The 18,940-nt window shown below is 48.3% G+C and overlaps 1 protein-coding gene across 3 annotated transcripts in view; it reads left to right on the forward strand.

Moving 5' to 3' along the window:
• Window positions 1-661: 661 nt before the first annotated feature.
• COL23A1 (collagen type XXIII alpha 1 chain) overlaps window positions 662-18,940 on the forward strand; it is a 371,218-nt gene continuing 352,939 nt past the window's right edge. For all 3 annotated transcript variants that reach the window (XM_047777940.1, XM_047777942.1, XM_047777941.1), the window contains exon 1: window positions 662-1,088. In XM_047777940.1, the coding sequence (XP_047633896.1) occupies window positions 801-1,088 (288 nt within the window). In that variant the 5' untranslated portion in view covers window positions 662-800. The remainder of the gene's footprint in view (window positions 1,089-18,940) is intronic.

Consider the following 18,940-nt stretch of genomic DNA (forward strand, 5'->3'; position numbering starts at 1 on the left):
TAGAAGCCTTCTCTAGGTCAGGAACAAGGTCTTACAACGTCTGTTTCCAGCACCACGTGTCTGGCCACTAATAAGTGACGGGAGTATAAAGATTCTAAGAAACATCTTTTCGTTCGGCGCAATTCGGACTCTGCGTCTCTAAGTGCTCAAGAGGTCGCTTTCCGCCACCAAGCGGCGCTAGGGCATCACCTAGGACGGATTCACTAAGTTTTCCACTGGGTTTGAAGTTTCGAACTTTAAAAAAAAGTGTCAGAAAAGTTAATTCACAAGTTGAAGGAAATTTTCCGTACGCACGAAAGATGCCGCAGCCAGGGGTGGGCTGTAGAAGACGCTCTGAGTCAGTAAGCGCACCTCATACTTCTTGGGAGAGCACTTGGGACCCGGTCTGGGGAGTCGGCAGAGGTGCGCCCCCGGAGTAGGTGCCGCCTGGGGCCCGGGGCAGGTGAGGGCGGAGGGGCGCGTGGCGCGCGGGGTCCACAAGGCGTGCGCCGGGGGCTCGGAAGAGCCACCTCTCTTCCCGCCCCCGCCCCTCGCCGCGCGGGGCCGGCCAGGCCGCTCCTCCCCTGGGTGGGTCTCGGCTCCTTTTCTGGCAGGGTCTATTTGCATAGAGGAAACTGCCCAAAGTGGCCGCTGTGGAGGAGCTGGCGGCTGGGAAGGGGGCGTGCGCCGCGGTCCGCTGCTGCCCGGAGACCAAGCCCAGCACCCAGCCGACCTCGTGCATCGGGCTCTCCGCACGCTCAGCCCGCGATCCCCGCTCTGTGCACCTCCCCTTCCGAGCGCCCACGCGAGACGAGCACGCCATGAGTCCCGGCCAGCGCGCCGGCGGCGATGTGCGGAAGGGCGGCCCGGCGGGCGGCGGTGGCGCGGGGCGCCCCGCGACGGCAGCCGGGGCCTGGGCGGTGAGCGCGCTGTGCTTGCTGCTTTCCGCGGGCTCGGCGGCCGCCTGTCTGCTGCTGGGCGTCCAGGCGGCCGCGCTGCAGGGCCGGGTGGAGGCGCTCGAGGAGGAACGGGAGCTGCTGCGGCGCGCGGAGCCGCCAGATGCCCTGCCTGCCTGGTTGGAGCCGCACCTGGAGCGCCTGCTGCGCGAGGTAAGGCGCCGCGCGTGGGGAGGGGAGTGTCTGTGCGCAGGGAGGCGTCTCGCTGCGGAGGGGTCGCCCGCAGGCTGTGGGCGCGCGAGTGCGTCCGGACCATCTGCACGCGGGCGGCAGACCCGGGTGCCCGCCCCCAAGGGGGTCCTGCTGTCTGCGCTCCAGCCTCAGGGTCGGCCTGCGGGAAAATCGAGCTAGAAGGGCAGTCTCGGGGACCAGCAGGGGGAGAAAGAGGAAAGATTGTGGACTTTGAAATAACACATCGGGGGGGGGGGGGCAAGTCTCCGCGGGTGTGTGCGCTCTGACGGGTGGCTCCCAGTTAGCGTTGAGCGCCCGACTTCGTATCTGTGCCGGGAAAATGAAGAGGCTCTTGCGGGAAGTGTCAAGTGACTTGTCACCAGGAGCAGCTCGTCTTCCCAAAGTAGATGAACTTGGAGAGGCGTGGGGCCCCCAGCAGACCGGCGGCCACGGTGGAGGGAAACCTCAGTCATTGCGCAGGACAGAGGCCCTTGGAGGGACGTGGTCAATCTAGCTTGCCCGGTCTGCCTTCCCCGCCCGCAGGAAAGTGTTTCGGAATAGTTCCATCTTGGAGATGCTGTGCTCTGCCTGGGGCTGCTTGGGCTCAGCGCACCCCACGTGCATCCGAGACCTGTGTGTGTGTGTGGGGGGGGAGGTGCCAATCTCACTTGGTACAGTGGGAGGAAGAAAAAACAGTTGGAGCCCGAAAACCCAGATTCTGGTTCCAGTTGACGCCACCTGGGCAATCTGGACACAGCGGATCCTAAATTTCCCTGCATTTTCATTGGCAGACTCATTTCTGTTAAACTCGCTGCTGTGTGTCTTCAAACCAGGAACCCCTCACCCATCTTGTTCATCCAAACTCCACCTTTTGTGCACCAGGACTACTCGCCATAGAACCGTGGTGATGGGCTGTGGAGCGCTTCTGGCTGTGCTGGCCTCCCTTGCCTGAGCCATCCTCTTCTTCCTGGGAAAGGGGGCTCCCCAAGATCCCAAGCATATTCCCCAAAGGGGCATCCTCAATTGTAGTATGAAAAGCACCGCAGTGTTTCAAAGTGGAGGAGAAAGAGGGCAGGCTGGTTACTACTTCTCCTGAATAGTGCCCAGCTGTGATCTTTACTAGTGTGTTGAGCTGTGTGTCCACTGTTGAGTTAATTCCGATTCTTTGGGGGAACAGGAGGAGAGTGCATCATGCCTTCTTTTTCACCATACCTATTTTTTCGTCTCACTTTAATTTAAGCCAGTATTAAATCTCTTCTAGCTTGGTTTGGGGGAAAATTGCTGCTTCCTGGAATGATTTCCTACATTCTTCAGAAAAATGCCTGCAGACTTTCAGAAATGGCTCAGGAGCCCTGCTGGTGATGGCTTCTAATTACAGCCCATTATCTTTTTGGCAAATCCTTAGAGACTAGGGCATTGAATTGATTTATGGAGGGCCAGTAAAATTTCTACCTGTTGGTGCTCTAACAGTGGCTGTTCTTTCAAATAGGGGGCCCCCTCTTAGTAAAAATAAACGGTGAGCTTTGATTGGGTCAATGAGAAATCCCTGTCAAACCTTTTACAAGGCACTCGCAAATTGTGTCCTTTCTCTTGGGGTGGGGTGGGGTTCCTGGGAAAGCTGCCATTTCTTACAAGTGTGGATTCTCAAGTCTTGAACTGTGTGCAGATCACAGGAGAGACTGCAGGGGTTTCATCCTGCTTCCAAGGACTTAATGGGCAGAATATTCTTTTTCTCTCTGTCTCCCCATCTGCCCCCCTTCTCTCCTATTCATTAGAAAGGGCAAGGCAATTTTCAAATCCTAGGATTTCTGCTTGAAATTCTCTAGGCTATTCAGCAGGCTGCCATTAGTATAGGACACACCTCAGCATGTCGTGCTACCAGCTAACCAAGCTTGGGGTTGAGGAGTCTCAGCTTGGAGCATCTGAGATGCCACACTGTGAATGTAGTTGGGGTTGAGCTTGTGGTTGTTTGGGTGTCCCCTGCGAGAAGGCATCTCTTTCCCAGGGTGCCCACTGGTCTGTTCCTGCTCCTAGCCCTTCTTCTCACAAAGGTCGCTGGCTGGGAAGTGTACACAGCCTGGCCGGTGACCCTGAGATGAGGGGATTGTAGGAGGAGCATAGTGGGGGGCTGGTAATTAGCTGTAAATAGATGCGAAGATCATTTTTAAAAATGATTTGAGATGAAGGGCAAATAAATAATGAACTGAAAATCTCTTAAAGAAAGAACATTTGTGCTTGAACATGTTTTTCAGTTCTAATTTGTTCTTGGTGACGCATTTTTTTCAGCCCGTGCTGAAGTAATTGTGTATATGAGGTCGCCTGCAGCTTGTTCTTTTACCAAGCTTGTTTTCAGAGTTTTGGAGGCAGAAACCACGTCCAAATTAAAGAAGAGAAATCCTTGCCAACCGTACACTACTTTAATGTTAGAAAAAATAAATAAAAAATTAGCCAACAAAAGCCACTGTTAATATGGGACCCACTGCCTTTGTTCCCTTGGGAACAGAACTGAAATAACTTCTTTGGGACTGGCTGATGTGCCTGATAACATAGATACAGAAGCTCCAAAAAAGGAATATTCATGATAACTCATGATTGTTAAAGAGCCTTCCCGGGGTGCAAAATAAAAGAAATGGTTTTCAGAACATGAAAGCAAGATTTTTGAGCAAGAGTCATTAACAATAGTATCTTCAGTATGACCCAAAAATATAAATGCCAAACAAGCATCTGATAGTATGCTTTTAAAGTACTTTAAGTATCCCGCCTTGGCAATCACCCCCCCGCCCCATTAGTTATACCTATAGGTATAGTATTACAAAAGCTGACATTTTAGCGTAAATAAAATAGCTGCCATGCTACAGTAAAAATTTTAATGCAAGGATTAAAGAAATATTTAGTTGTATTCAGAGGAAACTATTTCCAGCTTACAATGGATTTATTGTTGGCTATTGGTCTTCCATTGTCCAGACCAATCAGTCTGAAAACATGAAAAACCTAGAGACTTAGGGTAAAATTCAAGCCTTTTCCTCCCTACCAGCAGCTACATATATTGGTGAAGTTACCATAAAACCCAGAATCAAATGTAGCTTTTTTGGCCTCTGTGGCAGCTTGTCACTTGTCAGGACTGCTCTGTTGGTGTACATGTTAATAAAAACGCCAGTTTTTGAATCCCAGGGCAAACTGGAGATGGAGCGTAAATCATAGCTACGTTTATTTCCTTGACATTTCCTGGCTCCCAAACCAAGAAAGTTTCTTTCTAATTACATCCTGGCACGCTCACTTTATCTCTCCACTCTTTTCTTTTACTTGTCCTGGTTTTTTGGCAGCAATCTGGGAGAGCTTTATAATAATAGCAGCATTTTTTTTTTTAGGGTTTTTTTTTTGTCTTTTTGCCTTTTCTAGGGCCGCTCCCTTGGCATATGGAGGCTCCCAGGCTAGGGGTCCGCTCGGAGCTGTAGCTGCCGGCCTATGCCAGAGCCACAGCAACGTGGGATCTGAGCCGCATCTGCAACCTACACCACAGCTCACAGCAACGCCGGATCCCACTGAGCAAGGCCAGGGATCGAACCTGCAACCTCATGGTTCCTAGTCGGATTTGTTAACTACTGCGTGCCACAACGGGAACTCCAATAGCAGCGTGTTTGGAACGAGCCAACTGTTGGGGCGTCCCTTTCACAAACATATTTTGGAATCAGTGAATTGGATTTTTACACACGGGCTTTGAAGATTTGCAGCATCGTTCTTGCAGTTGGGGAATCTGTAAACTGAATGAATTTATACCAGCGTGCAGAGAGAGGTAGAGGATACTTAGGGTCTCAGTCCCACAGTTTACTAGATCTGGCATCTAACCTCTTCAACTTCCCCTTCTCTGATAAGATGGTCACAACTACCTGTGTAGTGATGAGCAAATAAGAGAATGTAGAGAAGAATGTTGGTAAGTCTGCTTTTGATGGCAAGGAACAGAATCCCCAAGTCTACTCCCTTAAACAATACAGTCATTGAATTTATCTTGCGTAACCAGAGATGCCTGGAAGTCAGCCTGCAGATCCTGGGTTAGTTCAGTGACTTGGTCACAGCTGGGTGCCAGGTCAGTGTCTGCCATTTTCCTGGCCTTTTCTCATGGTCACAAGATGGCTGCTGCAGCTCCAAGCTTGTGTCTTCACAGAAGAATAGCCAGGGTAGGGAGTTCCCATCATGGCACAGTGGTTAACGAACCCGACTAGGAACCATGAAGTTGTGGGTTCGATCCCTGGCTCTGCTCAGTGGGTTAATGATTTGGCCTTTGCCATGAGCTGTGGTGTAGGTCACAGACGCGGCTCAGATCTGGTGTTGCTGTGGCTGTGCTGTAGGCCAGTGGCTATAGCTCTGATTGGACCCCTAGCCTAGGAACCTCCATATGCCGCAGGTGTGGCTCTAGAAAAAGACAAAAAACAAAAAAACAAAACAAAACAAAAAAAACAGCCAGGGTAGAAGGGGAGAGAGTAGGAACAAAGCCATCTCAGGCGGCATTTTTTTGTTGTTGTTGGAGTCAGGGGACTTTCTTTATAACCAGCAGCCAGAACCAGGGCCTGTGATCACCCTCATCCTGTCACTGGCAAGAGTGATGGGGTGGCTGCAGGAGGCTTTGCTCAGTCTTGTTTTGTCCTCTGAGTCTGGCATATTGCCCGTGGCAACAACATTGCAGCTTAGTGAGGCAGGGAACTTGTAAATAGCTATTGGGGAGCCACCAACTGTGTCAGAGGGGTGCCCTAGCGTGTTACCCTAGAGGAGGATGAGAGGCGAGGGGCAGTTGTCTGTTGTCCTGCCACGGTTTTCATAACTGCCCCATGTTTTGGGATCACTCTTCTGCCGCAAAGTTTCCGTTTCCATCCAAGTCCTGCTCTCCAGCTCTGTCTCCAGCCATAGGTAAAGGCAAGGTTGATGTGTTTGGGGTTCTCTCTGGCACAGTCCTATGCTCTGTTGTTTATGGTCTTTAACCCTTAAGCACATGCTGTTCTGATCCCAAAGCCACTGGCTGGGGTGGCCTACACTGGGGTGGGCCTCTAGGACCTAGTTTTTCCAACCCTGTCTGCACATCATGATCATCGCAAGAAATGATGACACCTGCGAATCGCCCTGCAGTAAGTGGAAGAAGCTGGAGGCAATGGGCCCAGCTGCTCAGAGGACCAAGGAGCTCTGTACCTCCTGAAACCACACGTGGTGCCCTGTATCCACGAGGCATGCCAGGAGGTATACCCAGGCCTCTCTGTCCCTGCTCCTCACACAGACCCCCTGGACTTTTTTTTTCTTTCTTTTTTTTTTTTTGTCTTTTTGCCTTTTCTAGGGCTGCTCCTGCAGCATATGGAGGTTCCTAGGCTAGGGGTCTAATTGGAGCCGTAGCCACCAGCCAATGCCACAGCCACAGCAACGTGGGATCCAAGCCGCATCTTCGACCTACACCACAGCTCACGGCAACGCCGGGTCCTTAACCCACTGAGCAAGGGCAGGGATCGAACCCGCAACCTCATGGTTCCTAGTCGGATTCATTTCCACTGCACCACGATGGAAACTCCATGGACTTTTTCAACAGCCATACCTACCATGGCCTCCAAATCTCCTTCCAGAGTGTGAGAACTTAGAATTGTGGTCCCCAGAGCAGAGTATCTCTTTTACCTTCATTGAGCATCATCTTATTAGATTCCATCTTTCTAGGTGCCTCTGGATCCTGTACCTTCAGACAGTGTTGTGATGGGACCCCAACCCCAACTGACTTAATTAAAATGGGAATTTAGGGAATTCCCATTGTGGCTCAGCAGTAACGAACCTGACTGGTATCCATGAGGATACAGGTTTAATCCCTGGCTTCACTCAGTGGGTTAAGGATCCAGCGTTGCTGTGAGCTGTGGCATAGGGCACAGACATGACTTGGATCTGGCATTGTTGTGGCTGTGGCATAGGCTGGCAGCTACAGCTCCAATTTGACCCCTAGCCTGGGAACTTCCATATGCCACAGGTGTGGCCCTAAAAAAAAAAAAGACAAAAAAGGAATTTAGGAGCTCCTTGTGGCTCAGTAGGTTAAGGATCTGCACAGTCACTGCTCTGGCTCAGGTCGCTACTATATTATAGGTTTGATCTCTGGCCCGGGAAACTTCACATGCCGTGAATAGAACAAAAAAGGTTAAAAAGGGAATTTATTGGCTTGAGTAACTGAGACATCTGGGGAATTGTCTGCTCAGCCTCAGCAAGAGTTGCCTTGATTTCTTTCTTAGTCTCAGCCCTGTATTTCTCAAGGATGCCCTCACCCTTCGCATAAAGTGTCAGGGCAGCTGCCAGCAGCCCCAGGTCCATATCCTCAGCGTGAGAGGTTTTCTTTCCCAATAGTCCTGGCTGGAGCCCCTGGATTCAATTGTCAATCAATATGGATTACGTGCCATCACTGAGATGGGCTGGGCATCTTCTCTGATCCTGGCGTGTGTGTCCCACTGGAGCGGAAAGGACCAGGAGTAGAGAATGGTCCCCAGAGGGCAGTTTGGAGTGTTGTTGGAAGAAGGTAAAACCAAGCAGGTAAGCATCCAAGGAATAGCAAGAGAGAGCCTTGGGCAGCAAACAAGGGCCGCATGCTGGAGAAACTCTTCTCGTTGGCTTGAAATCCAGCTGAAGGATTTTTGGTCTACTGGGATGGGCAGTCAGTTGGTAGGTACTTGTTCTGTAGGTGTTTATTGCATTGAACACATGGGTCGATGTGTGGTCGTATCTGAATCTGTGTTTCTCTCTGAATAGAATGCACTTATAAAATGTGATCTTAACAAAATCAGAGGATAACTTGAACTCTTAACACTTCCCCGCGAGTTGGGAAGACAGAGGTTACAGTCCGTGTTTCATGAGGGAGAGGTGTCACTGAGTGGGAGGCCTGGCTTGGACTCCCTCAGGGCAGCAGGAGGCCTCAGAAGGAGGAGAGAGAAGGACAGGCGTGCCCTCCCCATCCTTTGTGTGTGTGTCACATCCAGCCAAGGGCAGTCAGGGCGCTCCTGCCTCCAGGGCCCAGCTCCCCAGGGAGACTTCTCCGACGTGTGTTATCTTAAGGAAGGGGCTCCTCTCAGCCTGGTTGAGAGTCTGGCAGGGCATCCTGAGTCCTGGTGAACTGGAGTAGAGAGGTGCACGTGGCCAGGAAGTTGTCCAACTTTGCCTGGTGCTGTGTGTTCTGGTGGCCTTGAGGGGCCTGAGTTTGAAGAGGAAAACTCTGGGCAAGGAGTCAGAAGACCAGTCTTTAGTATTTAATTTTATTTATTGATTGTAACTCTAGAGCAGGTTTTGTGGTGGTGTTGTTTTTTCCCCACACCCAAGGCATGTGGAAGTTCCCAGGCTGGGGATCGAACTGGCACCACGATAATGATCCAAGCTGCTGCAACGACAACACCAGACCCTTAATATAATGTACCACCCGGGAAGTCCCTAGAGCAGGTTTTTTTTCATTGACATATTGTTGCTGTACAATCTTATACAAGTTACAGGGGTACGATATAGTGATTCCAGTTTTTATTTTTTAATTTTTATTTTTTCCATTATAGCTGATTTACAGTGTTCTGTCAATTTTCTCCTGTACAGCAAGGTGACCCGGTCATATCTATGTATATACATTCTTTTTCTCACATTATCCTCCATCATGCTCCACCACAAGTAACTAGATATAGGTCCCAGTGCTACAGAGCAGGACCTCATTGTCTATCCATTCCAAAGACAATCGTCTGCATCTATTAACCCCAGACTCCCAGTCCATCCCACTCCCTCCCTCTTCCCCCTGACAACTGCAAGTCTGTTCTCCAAGTCCACGAGTTTCTTTTCTGGTGATTCACAGTTTTTAAAGATTATATTCCATTTATGGTTATTATAAAATATTGGCTATATTCCCTGAGATGTACAGTATATCCTTGTAGCTTATTTTATACCTTGTGGTTTGTACCTCTTGCTCCCCTGCTCCTATATTGCCTTTCCTTCAGAAGCCCACTGTCCTCAGTCTGTTTGGGCTGCTGTTGCAAAATACCATGGACTGGGTGGCTTAAACAGCAGACATTAATTCTCCCAGTTCTGGAGGCTGGGAAGTCCAAGATCAAGAAGCTGGCAGATTTGGTGTCTGGTGAAGACCCGGTTCATAGACAGCCGCCTTCTCACTGGGTCCTCACTTGGTAGGAGGAGGGAGGGAGCTCTGTGAGGTCCCTTTTATAAGGGCACTAATCCCTTTCATGAGGGCTCTACCCTCATGTCTTAATCACCTCCCAGAGCCCGACTTCTAATACCATCACTTTAGGGCTTAGCTTTCAACACGTGACTTGGGGGCGGGGGAGGCGGGGTTAACATTCAGCCTAGAGCAGCCACAGCCTCCTGCTGGCTGTGGCCCAGGCTGGTTGGGACCCTCAGTTCCCTACATGTCGGGTAGAGCCGAGAGCACTGCTCAGCCTGTGGGGAGGAGCTGTAGTAATTCGAGGAGTGAAGGGAGGGCTGAACAGAAGAGCTTGTGCGGCTGAGGCTGAGCTCCGAGCACCTGATCCTGCTGTTCAGTTTCAGGGCCCCACGGGGCTTTGGTATAATCCTACCCTTTCAGGGAGAATCCTCTCCTTCGCCACACATTTCTACACACTCCTCCCTTTTCTCTTAATAATGCTCACCCCTGCCCTTCACGAGGCATTGTTAGGTGATGGTGGCAGATAGAATTCTTTAAACCCTTTCCTCCTGGCTCCTCGGCTCCTCAGCAGCTCAGCTCCCGCTGCTGCTGGGCTGTGGTCACCTCCTTTATCTAGGATGTTAGACCTAAGTGTTGGGAAATAGCATGCCTGCTCAGAACCCCTTCCCCTTCCTCCTTTTTTATTTTATTTTTATTTATTTTATTTTAGGGAGGCCCTTCCCCTTCCTTCTTTTTTATTTTATTATTTTGTCTTTTGCACACCTGCAGTGTATGTAAGTTCCCAGGCTAGGAGTCGAATCAGAGCTACAGCTGCCGGCCTACACCACAGCCACAGCAACACAGGATCCTAGCTGCGTCTGTAACATATGTCACAGCTCACGGCAGTGCTGGATCCTTAACCCACGGAGCGAAGCCAGGTTTCAAACTGGCATCCTCATGGATACTATTCGGGTTCATTACCAGTGAGCCATGACAGGAACTCCCCTTCCTTTTTAAAAATTGAAATAACCAAGATATATGTTGCTTTAACATGATTAATGTGATTGATAATCCCACCACCCTAAAACAAGGACTATTTAACTTTTTGCATGATCCCTTCCAATCATTCAATGAATGGACAGATTAACGGATACCTAAGAGTGCACACCATGTATACCTTGCATCTGTAAATTTCAACCTTATATCAGAAACATTTCCCTCAGGAGTTCCCGTGTGGCTCAGTGGGTTAAATCTCAGTGGGTTAAGTGCAGGGTTGTCGCTGCAGTGCCTCCGATCCCTGACCTGGGAATTTCCGAATGTTTCAGGTGCAGCCAGAAATAAACAAAGGAACAAAATCCAAAAAAACATTTTTCCAGGTGCTGCGAAGTCTTTATGGTCATGCTTCATGGTCACATACGATTCTGTCAATGGAAACTGCATCCCTCTATCAACACAGCATCTCCGCCTCCTCCACGTCTTTGTTGGCACAGTGGAGCTGATGGTTTTGTGGGGAAAGTTTCTTCCTGGTGTTATTATTTGTGATGTGGAGTAACTGCCTAAAGAGGATTGTTTTTTAGGGCTTTGTCTTTTTGTCTTTATTTTGGAACATCCAAGTGTGTCCAAGACATACGTGTTTATCTTTCTGCGGAATTCCAAAACCGTTGCACCATTGTGAAGTCATGCTTCAAGTTTTATGATGGACAAAGTGGATTCAGTCTATCTTTTGGTTGAACTGTTATTTCAGTCCTATTTGTTATTGTGGCTAAAAGCAAAAGCAAAAAAGCAAATGATAATGAAGTCTTAAAATAAGATTTAGAGCTCTGAAGATTTCCTCTCAGAATTAGGCTCATGTGTTGGTTTGATGCAGAACCCTCCTGGAGCTACATTTAGCAGCACCGGGCACAGTCCGTGCTGTGACTTCAAATTCTGTGAACAAATGTAACTCAGTTTGGTAAAGTTCTCCGGAGGCCACACACACGACCTCCAGCTCTTCCCCGATCGATTGATTTTCTCCATGTGTAGGATCAGGATTAATCTTTAATTGTTGACACAGGCACTTGTGTGTGACAGTGCCTTCACACAAAGGGAAAACATCCCTTTATCATGTCCAGAAACATATCTCCGTACTAAGCACGACCCATTGGGAGAAAAAATAAGTTTGTAGATGTAGTTTTAAAGAGAACCATGTCAGTGTACTTCTGGAGGCTGCAGGGGAAATGATTTGGGGGCCTCCTGGTGCTCACCTTGGGCAGAAGCTTCGTATAGTCATCCTCAGAGTGTTTCTTTTTTCTTTCTTTATCTCTGTCTTTTCTTTCCTTCCTTCCCTCCTTCCTTCCCTCTCTCCTTCCTTCCCCTATCTCTTTCTTTCCCCTTCCTTCCTTCCTTCATCCCTCCCTCCCTTCTTTCCTCCAAGGCATGCAGCAGCTTGATGTGGGATCTCAGTTCCCAGACAGGGATTGAACCTGGGCTTTTGCAATGAAAGCCCCGAATCCTAACCACTAGACCACCAGGGAACCCCCTCATAGTGTCTCTTAACATCCCCCATCCCAACTGCTGAGAGATGACCTCCACCCTCCCGGAAGGGGCAGCGACCAGCCCCACTTGGCAGCCTGCACCCAAGCACAGATGACCTGAATCCCAGCTCTGAATCCTTGCTGCAGCCCCACGGCAGCCCCTGTGGAAAGAGGACTTTAGCTTGACGTGGCAGTAGCTTTGTCTCCCAGTATGGACATCCTCCGCAGGTGGTGGGGAAGACTTTTGCTTTAATCAGACCTGGGTTCACATCCCAGCTCTGCCATTTCCTAGCTGGGTGGCTTCAGGTAAATGCCTGTTTTTCCAAACCTCAGTTTCCTCATCTGTTAAATGGGGATTATTGTTCTTGCTTCATAAGGTTTCTCTGGGATTAAACAAGTTGATATGTTTGAAGAGCTCAGCACATCATATACATCCTGAAAACAGCTATTTGGGGTGAATGCTTTCTTTGACTGAACCCAGAAGGAATGCCTCTGTTGCTAATTAAAGAGGAGTTCCATGGAGGACCTTAAGTTCCTTTTATGACTGGAATTCTGCCATCTTGTTAAGGCTATACAGAAGCAAAAGGTATTAATATGTGCCCAGTCAATGATGGAGAAATGCGATTTGGTTGTTGAAAAAAAGCAAAGACTGAATTAGCTTCATAGCTCCATGAGGAATGAGATTTCCCATTTAAACAAAAATCACTTCAGTTATGACCAAAATAAAAATTGGAACTATTAACAAAAATTATTATATGGATTTTTCATGGTGAAAGGGCACTCAAAAATACCCAATAAATTTGCTTCAGTAAGTCCGTCTGTTTTTGTGATTATGCATCATGGCACAAATACCCTCAAATGCTCATGACTGAATTGATGAATTAGAGGCCTCACACACATCTGCTTCAATTCACATTTGTAAATGAGAAAACCTTTATTTTTCTGATGTAGCCGCAAAATCTCGGGGGGGGGGGAAGTGCCTTCAAATGAGTAATGTGAACTTCTGAAACAGAGTTTGCTTCCTCCTTTACGCTGTGAAACAAATTATAAAGTTGTAAGAATGTATTCTGGTGTTTTCAGAAGACAGCTTAAATAAAATCTCCTTAACTCTGGGCCTCCGAGGAGGATCATCATACGGAAGCGAGGGCCTGTGCATTTATTTAGCTGTGCCTTTTTGTGGGATGCATGGGCTGTGATCATCTAGAGGATCTTGGGCTGTTATCATCTGTTTTGTCTTGTTTTCAGTCCCATCTTGTGGTGGTTTAGACAGATGTTGACAGTTCACATGGCAATGAGATTAGAGTGTGTGTGTGTGTGTGTGAGCCAGTTTGAGGGCTGGGAGGGCATGAGTGTGTGTATGCATGTGGCTGTATATGAGTGTAAGAGCGAGTGTGCACATATGTGAGCATGCCTGTGTGTGAGAGTGTGTGTATACATGTGAGGGCCCGTATGGGTCTGAGTGTGTATATAAAACTGTGTGCCTTGTGGGGGTGTGTATGAGTGTGTGCCTGCATGCGTGGGAGCTGGGGAGGAAGTGGGAAGGGTGAGATCAGCTTGACCTCCTTGTCTCCTCCCAGAAGCCCCCTGGACGGGCCCGGCACAGCTCATGTTGCTGGCTCCAGAGCTGGAAGACCTGGTTTGATTCTGGAGCTGCCACTAAACTGGGCACAGCATCCTGGGACAAATTAGTTGACTTTTCCAAGCCTCACCTTCCTCCTCTGAAAAAAGGGTGATGGTATCGGCTTCACTGCATTTCTTTCCAATTTTTTTCTTTTTTTTTTAACTTTAAAAAATTTTTATTTAACAATCATTATGGGGGGCACATCTTTAAGGCATTAACTTGCTGTGACCCACCTTTGCCTGGCAAAGCAATAAAGCTTTTTTTTCTACTTTTCTCAAAAAAAAAAAAAAATCCTTATAGGGAGTTTCTGTTGTGGTGCAGCAGCAGCAAGTCCAACTAGTATCTATGAGGATGTGGGTTCGATCCCTGACCCCACTCAGGGGTTGGCGATCTGGCGTTATTGTAAGCTGTGGCGTTGGTTGTAGACTCGGCTTGGATCTGGCATTGACGTGATGTAGGCTGGCAGCTGCAGCTCCGATTCAACCCTTAGCCTGGGAACTTCCATATGCCACGGGTGCAGCCCTAAAAATAATAAAAGAAAAAAAATAGAAATCATTATAGACTCACAGGAAATTACAAAAGAGTACAGAGAGGTCCCAGGTATCCATCACCCAGTTTCCTCTAGCAGCTATATCTTACTTTTCTGTAGTTTATCAAAACCAGGAAATTAACATTGCTGCTATCTACAGACCTTACTCAAACAGCAGTGGTTTTTACATGCATTCCTTTGTGTGTGTGTATGAATGGTTCTGTGCACAGAACTATTCACTGCTTTTCTGTGAACCTGGAGTGAGGTGCCCTTCCCAGGACTGGGAGGCCGTTCCCTTCTTCCCCACTCCCTGCTTGGCTAATCCTAGCCACAGGCTGCCTGGACTGCGGACGTCAGTGCCAGGGGCTTCCTGGGGACCAGTCCTCCTCCTCCCCCAGCTCCTGTGACGATGCTGACACCTTGGTGTGGCTTTGAATGACTTGAGCTGGAAGAGCCACCATTGTATCACTCAGTACAGCCTGCCTCCCTCAGACTGTGGGCTGATAAGGTGAAAACTTCTCAATCAGCCTACGGTCAGGGCCTCAGGTCCTTTCAGCCTCCTCTCTGCCTCCTGTTACTTCAGTCTGCTTGGGGCTGGTGGGGAATCTGAAGGAGGCAGTGGGGTGGGGCAGGGGGGTCTGTGGGACCCCATCTGTATCAGTGTGCTAGTGCTGCCCTAACAAAGTGCTATGGTCGTGGAGTTCCTGCTGTGGTTCAGTGGGTTACTGATCCAGCTTGTCTCTGTGGAGGCGACGGTTCGATCCCTGGCCTGGTACAGTGGGTTAAGGATCCAGTGTTGCTGTAGCTGTGGTGGAGGTCCCAGCTCCGGCTCTGATTCAGTCCCTGGTCTGGGAACATCCATATGCTGGGGGCAGGGGCTGAAAAAGAAAAAAAAACAAAACAACGAAGTACCACCGTTAAGGGGGCTTAAACAGATGTTTGTTTCTTCTTTCATAATTCTAAAGGCTAGAAGTCTAAGATCGAGGTGTTGGCAGGTTGGTTCCTCCTGAGTCTTCCCTGGCTTGCAGATGGCCGTCTTTTCCCAGTGTCCATCCGTGGTCTTCCTTCTGGGTCTGTGTCTGAATTTCCTCTTCTTTTTTTTTGGGGGGGGTGTCTTTAGGGCCACACCCGTGGCATATGGAGATTCCCAGGCTAGGGGTCGAATGAGGGCGGTAGCTGCCGGCCTACACCGCAGCCGCAGCAACACCAGATCCGAGCCGCATCTGCAACCTACACCACAGCTCATGGCAACGCTGGATCCTTGACGCACTTAGTGAGTCCAGGGATCAAACCTGCATCCTCGTGGATCCTAGTTGGATTTGTTACCACTCATCCACAATGGTAACTCCTGAATCTCCTCTTTTTAAGAGGACACCAGTCAGCAGGAGTTCTCTGGTGGCTCCCCAGGTTAAGGATCCAGCACTGTCACTGGTGTGGCTTGGATTCAATCCCTGGCCCAGGAGCATGACCAAAAAAAAAAAAAAAAAGACACCAGTCATGTTGGATTAGGGCTCACCCTCTTTCCTCATTTAACGTGATTACCTCTTTGAAAACCCTCCCACAAATGTAGTCCCATTCTGAAGGGCTGGGGGTTAGGACTTTTAATATGCAAATTTTGGTGGGGGACAGGATCAGCATGTGCCGCCCCCTCCCAGGCCTGACACATCAGGGAAACCCCAGACCTTGACCGCAGACAGGCTCAAGAGGGCAGAGGTCAGCAGGGGGCAGGCGGAGCGCAGTGTGGAGATGTAAGCGGGCCTGTGGTGGCTGGGCTGCGACCTGGAGAAGGCTTGGTGGCCACACACCAGAGCAGCCCAAGGGCTGGCCTCAACAGGTCAAGACTGTTCATTCCCCTTGCAGGGCTGTCGATGGGGTTCCTTTCTGTCAGGCCCATGCGGTGAGCCTTAGAGGGTGGGTCCTGACAGGAAGTGATGTGTGTGTGTGTGTGTGTGTGTGTGTGTGTGTGTCTTTGAAAAATAATGAATGGGGACACGAACTAGGGATTACTGGAGAATCACATTTTGTTTGCAGACCAAACCTTTCAAAACATGCTTGTGTATGTATTTCGGGATGGAGCAGGGACCCTGAAGGGAAATGTTTGCCCGTGTAGTTTGGAAGAGAGTGGCTCAGCCTGCCCAGAGAGTCACTGATTAAACCCACATTCCTTACAGAACAGTTTCTGAGCTCCTGCCAAATGCCTGGGTTGGGCTAGATGCCCTCACTGATTGTCTTTGCCTGACTCTGCCAGGGACGTCTGCCTGGCACCGAGGAGGAAGTGGAGGTTCAGAGTGGTGAACTGATGCCTTCTAGCCTGGGAGGCCTGCCCCAGCAGCCAGCTAAGCCTGCGGGAGCCTGGTCCTGGGCGTCCCTGTCCTTTGGCTTTTGTTAGGTTATACTTATTTGGAATACAAACTGCACATACCTGAAATGTATGATTTGCTGTGTTTCGACATATGTGTTCACCTGTGAAACCATTGCCACAGTTAAAACAGTGAACATCACCCTCAAAAGTTTCCTCCTACCCCCTTGAATTCTTGCCCTTCCATTTTTTCTTACCTGCCACCCAGGTATTGTGGATTTCCATCACGATTAGTTTTTGTAAGATTTTTATATGAATGGGATCACACAGCACGTACTCTTTTGTGGGGTGGGGTGGGTCTGGTTTCCTTCACTCAGTATAATTATTGAGAGTTTCTTTGATACTTGTGTATACATTGTTCATTCTTTTTCATTGATGAGCTATTATGTGGATATACTATATTTATCCATTGCCTGTTAATGGATATTTGGATTGTTTCCAGTTCTGGGCTTTTACAAATAAAGCAGCCATGAACATTCACGTACAAGTCTTTAATGGAATATACTTTCTTCTTCTTCTTCTTTTCCTTTTTAGAGCTGCAGCTGCAGCGTATGGAAGTTCCCAGGCTAGGCGTCAAATCAGACCTGCAGCTGCTAGCCTACACCACAATCACAGCAACACCAGATCCGAGCTGTGTCTGTGACCTACCCCATGGCTCACGGCCACGCCGGATCCTTAACCCACTGAATGAGAGCAGAGATCAATTCTGCACCCTCATGGATACTAGTTGGGCTTTTAACCCGCTGAGCCACAGCAGGAACTCCTGGAATACATTTTCATTTCTCTTGGGTATAAATACTTGGGAGTAGAATGGCTAATTGTCTGATAGATGTGTGATTAACTTTTAAGAAACGGCCCAACTGTTTTTAAAACCATTGTATCAGAGTTCTCATTGTGGCTCAGCAGAAATGACTCTCACTAGTATCCATGAGGATGTGGGTTTGATCCCTGGCCTTACTCAATGGGTTAAGGATCTGGCGTTGCCGTGAGCTGTGGTGTAGGTAGCAGGCACAGCTCGAATCTTGCATTGCTGTGGCTCTGGCGTAGACTGGTGGCTACAGCTCCAATTTGACCCCTAGCCTGGGAATCTCCATATCCCGTGGGTGCGGCCCTAAAAAGACCAAACAAACAAAAAAACCATTGTATCATTTTACATTCCTGATAGCAGTACAGGCGAGTTTCATTTGTTGCATAATATGTGTTTTTTCTTTGGCTACTTTTAAGATTTTCTCTTTATCCCTGGTTTTAAGCAATTCAATTATGATATTTATAATATGCCTTGGTATAGTTTTCTTCATGTTTATTTTGCCCGAGTTTCATTAAGATTTTTGGGTATCCGGGTTTATAGTTTTCATCAAAATTTGAAAAAAGCTTTTGGCCATTACTTCTTCAAATATTTTTTCTGTTCTACCCTTTTTCTCCTCTCCTTCAGGGACTCTAATTACACACATAGTAGGCCACTTGAATCTCAGAGTTCACTGACATGCTTTTTTTTTTTTTTTGCCGCACCTGTGGTATGCGGAAGTTACGGGGCCAGGAATTGAACCCATAGCACAGCTACAACCCGGACCACAGAAGTGACAGTGCCAGATCCTTAACCTGCTGTGCCACCGGGGAACTCTGACATGCTTTCTTTTTAGATGAATTCTTTCTGTTCATTTTGGACAGGTTGCTATCTTCAGGTTCACTAATCTTTTCTTCTGCAACGTCTAATCTTCCATAATCCTTTCCATCCCATTTTCCATCTTAGAGATGATAGTTTTCATCTCTGGAAATTTTAGTTTAGATCATTTCATATCTTTGATGTCTCTACTTAACTTTTTGAACATGTGTTGTGCAGTTACAATCCTTGTTTTATAGTCTTTGTGTATTAATGCTGACACCTGTGGCAGTTGTGGGTTATTTTCAATTAATTAATTTTTCTGCTCATTATTGGGCCTATTTTCCTGCTGGTAATTTCTTATTGTATGCCAGACATTATGAATTTTACCTCGTTAGGTTCTCAATGTTTTTGTATTTCTTTCAATGTTCTTGAGCTTTGTTATGTCACAATTGTTACTTGGAAATAGTTTGATCCTTTTGGGTTTTGCTTTTAAGGTCCATTAGGTGGGATCAGAGCTGTATTTCATGTAGGGTTGATTATGTCCTGCCCCTGAGGCAGGACTCTTCTTGGTCCCCTACTCAGAAGAACCCATGTTCTTCCTAGCCCCATGGGAGAGCTGGGCACTGTTCCCTCTAATCCTTTTGGGTGGTTCTTTTCCTGGCCTCAGGTTGTTTCTTCATACACATGTGCTGATCAGTGCTCTGCTAAATATCCAACAAGGACCCTTGAAGATCTCTGTGGTTCTCTGTGTGCAGGTCTCACCTCCCAGGTCCTCTGCTCAGCGAACCAACTGCCTTGCATCCCTGGACTCCCACCTGTCAGGCTCTACCTGTCAGACTCTCCCTGGGCCACATCCTGGAAACTCCCCCACCAGGAAGCCAGAGCGGTTGTTTTCTGTGTCTCTGAGATCACTCTTCTTCCCTGCTTAGTACCAATATCTTGAAAACCATTGTTTCAAGTATTTTATTTGTGGGATTTTTGTTGTTGTTGTTTGGGTTTTTGATGTGTTTCAGGCAGGAGGGTAAACCTGGTCATTATTACTTCATCTTGCCTGGAAGTAGAAATCCCTGAGGTA

This window comes from Phacochoerus africanus, chromosome 4, assembly GCF_016906955.1.
Source record: "Phacochoerus africanus isolate WHEZ1 chromosome 4, ROS_Pafr_v1, whole genome shotgun sequence".
Classification (NCBI taxonomy): Eukaryota; Metazoa; Chordata; class Mammalia; order Artiodactyla; family Suidae; genus Phacochoerus; species Phacochoerus africanus.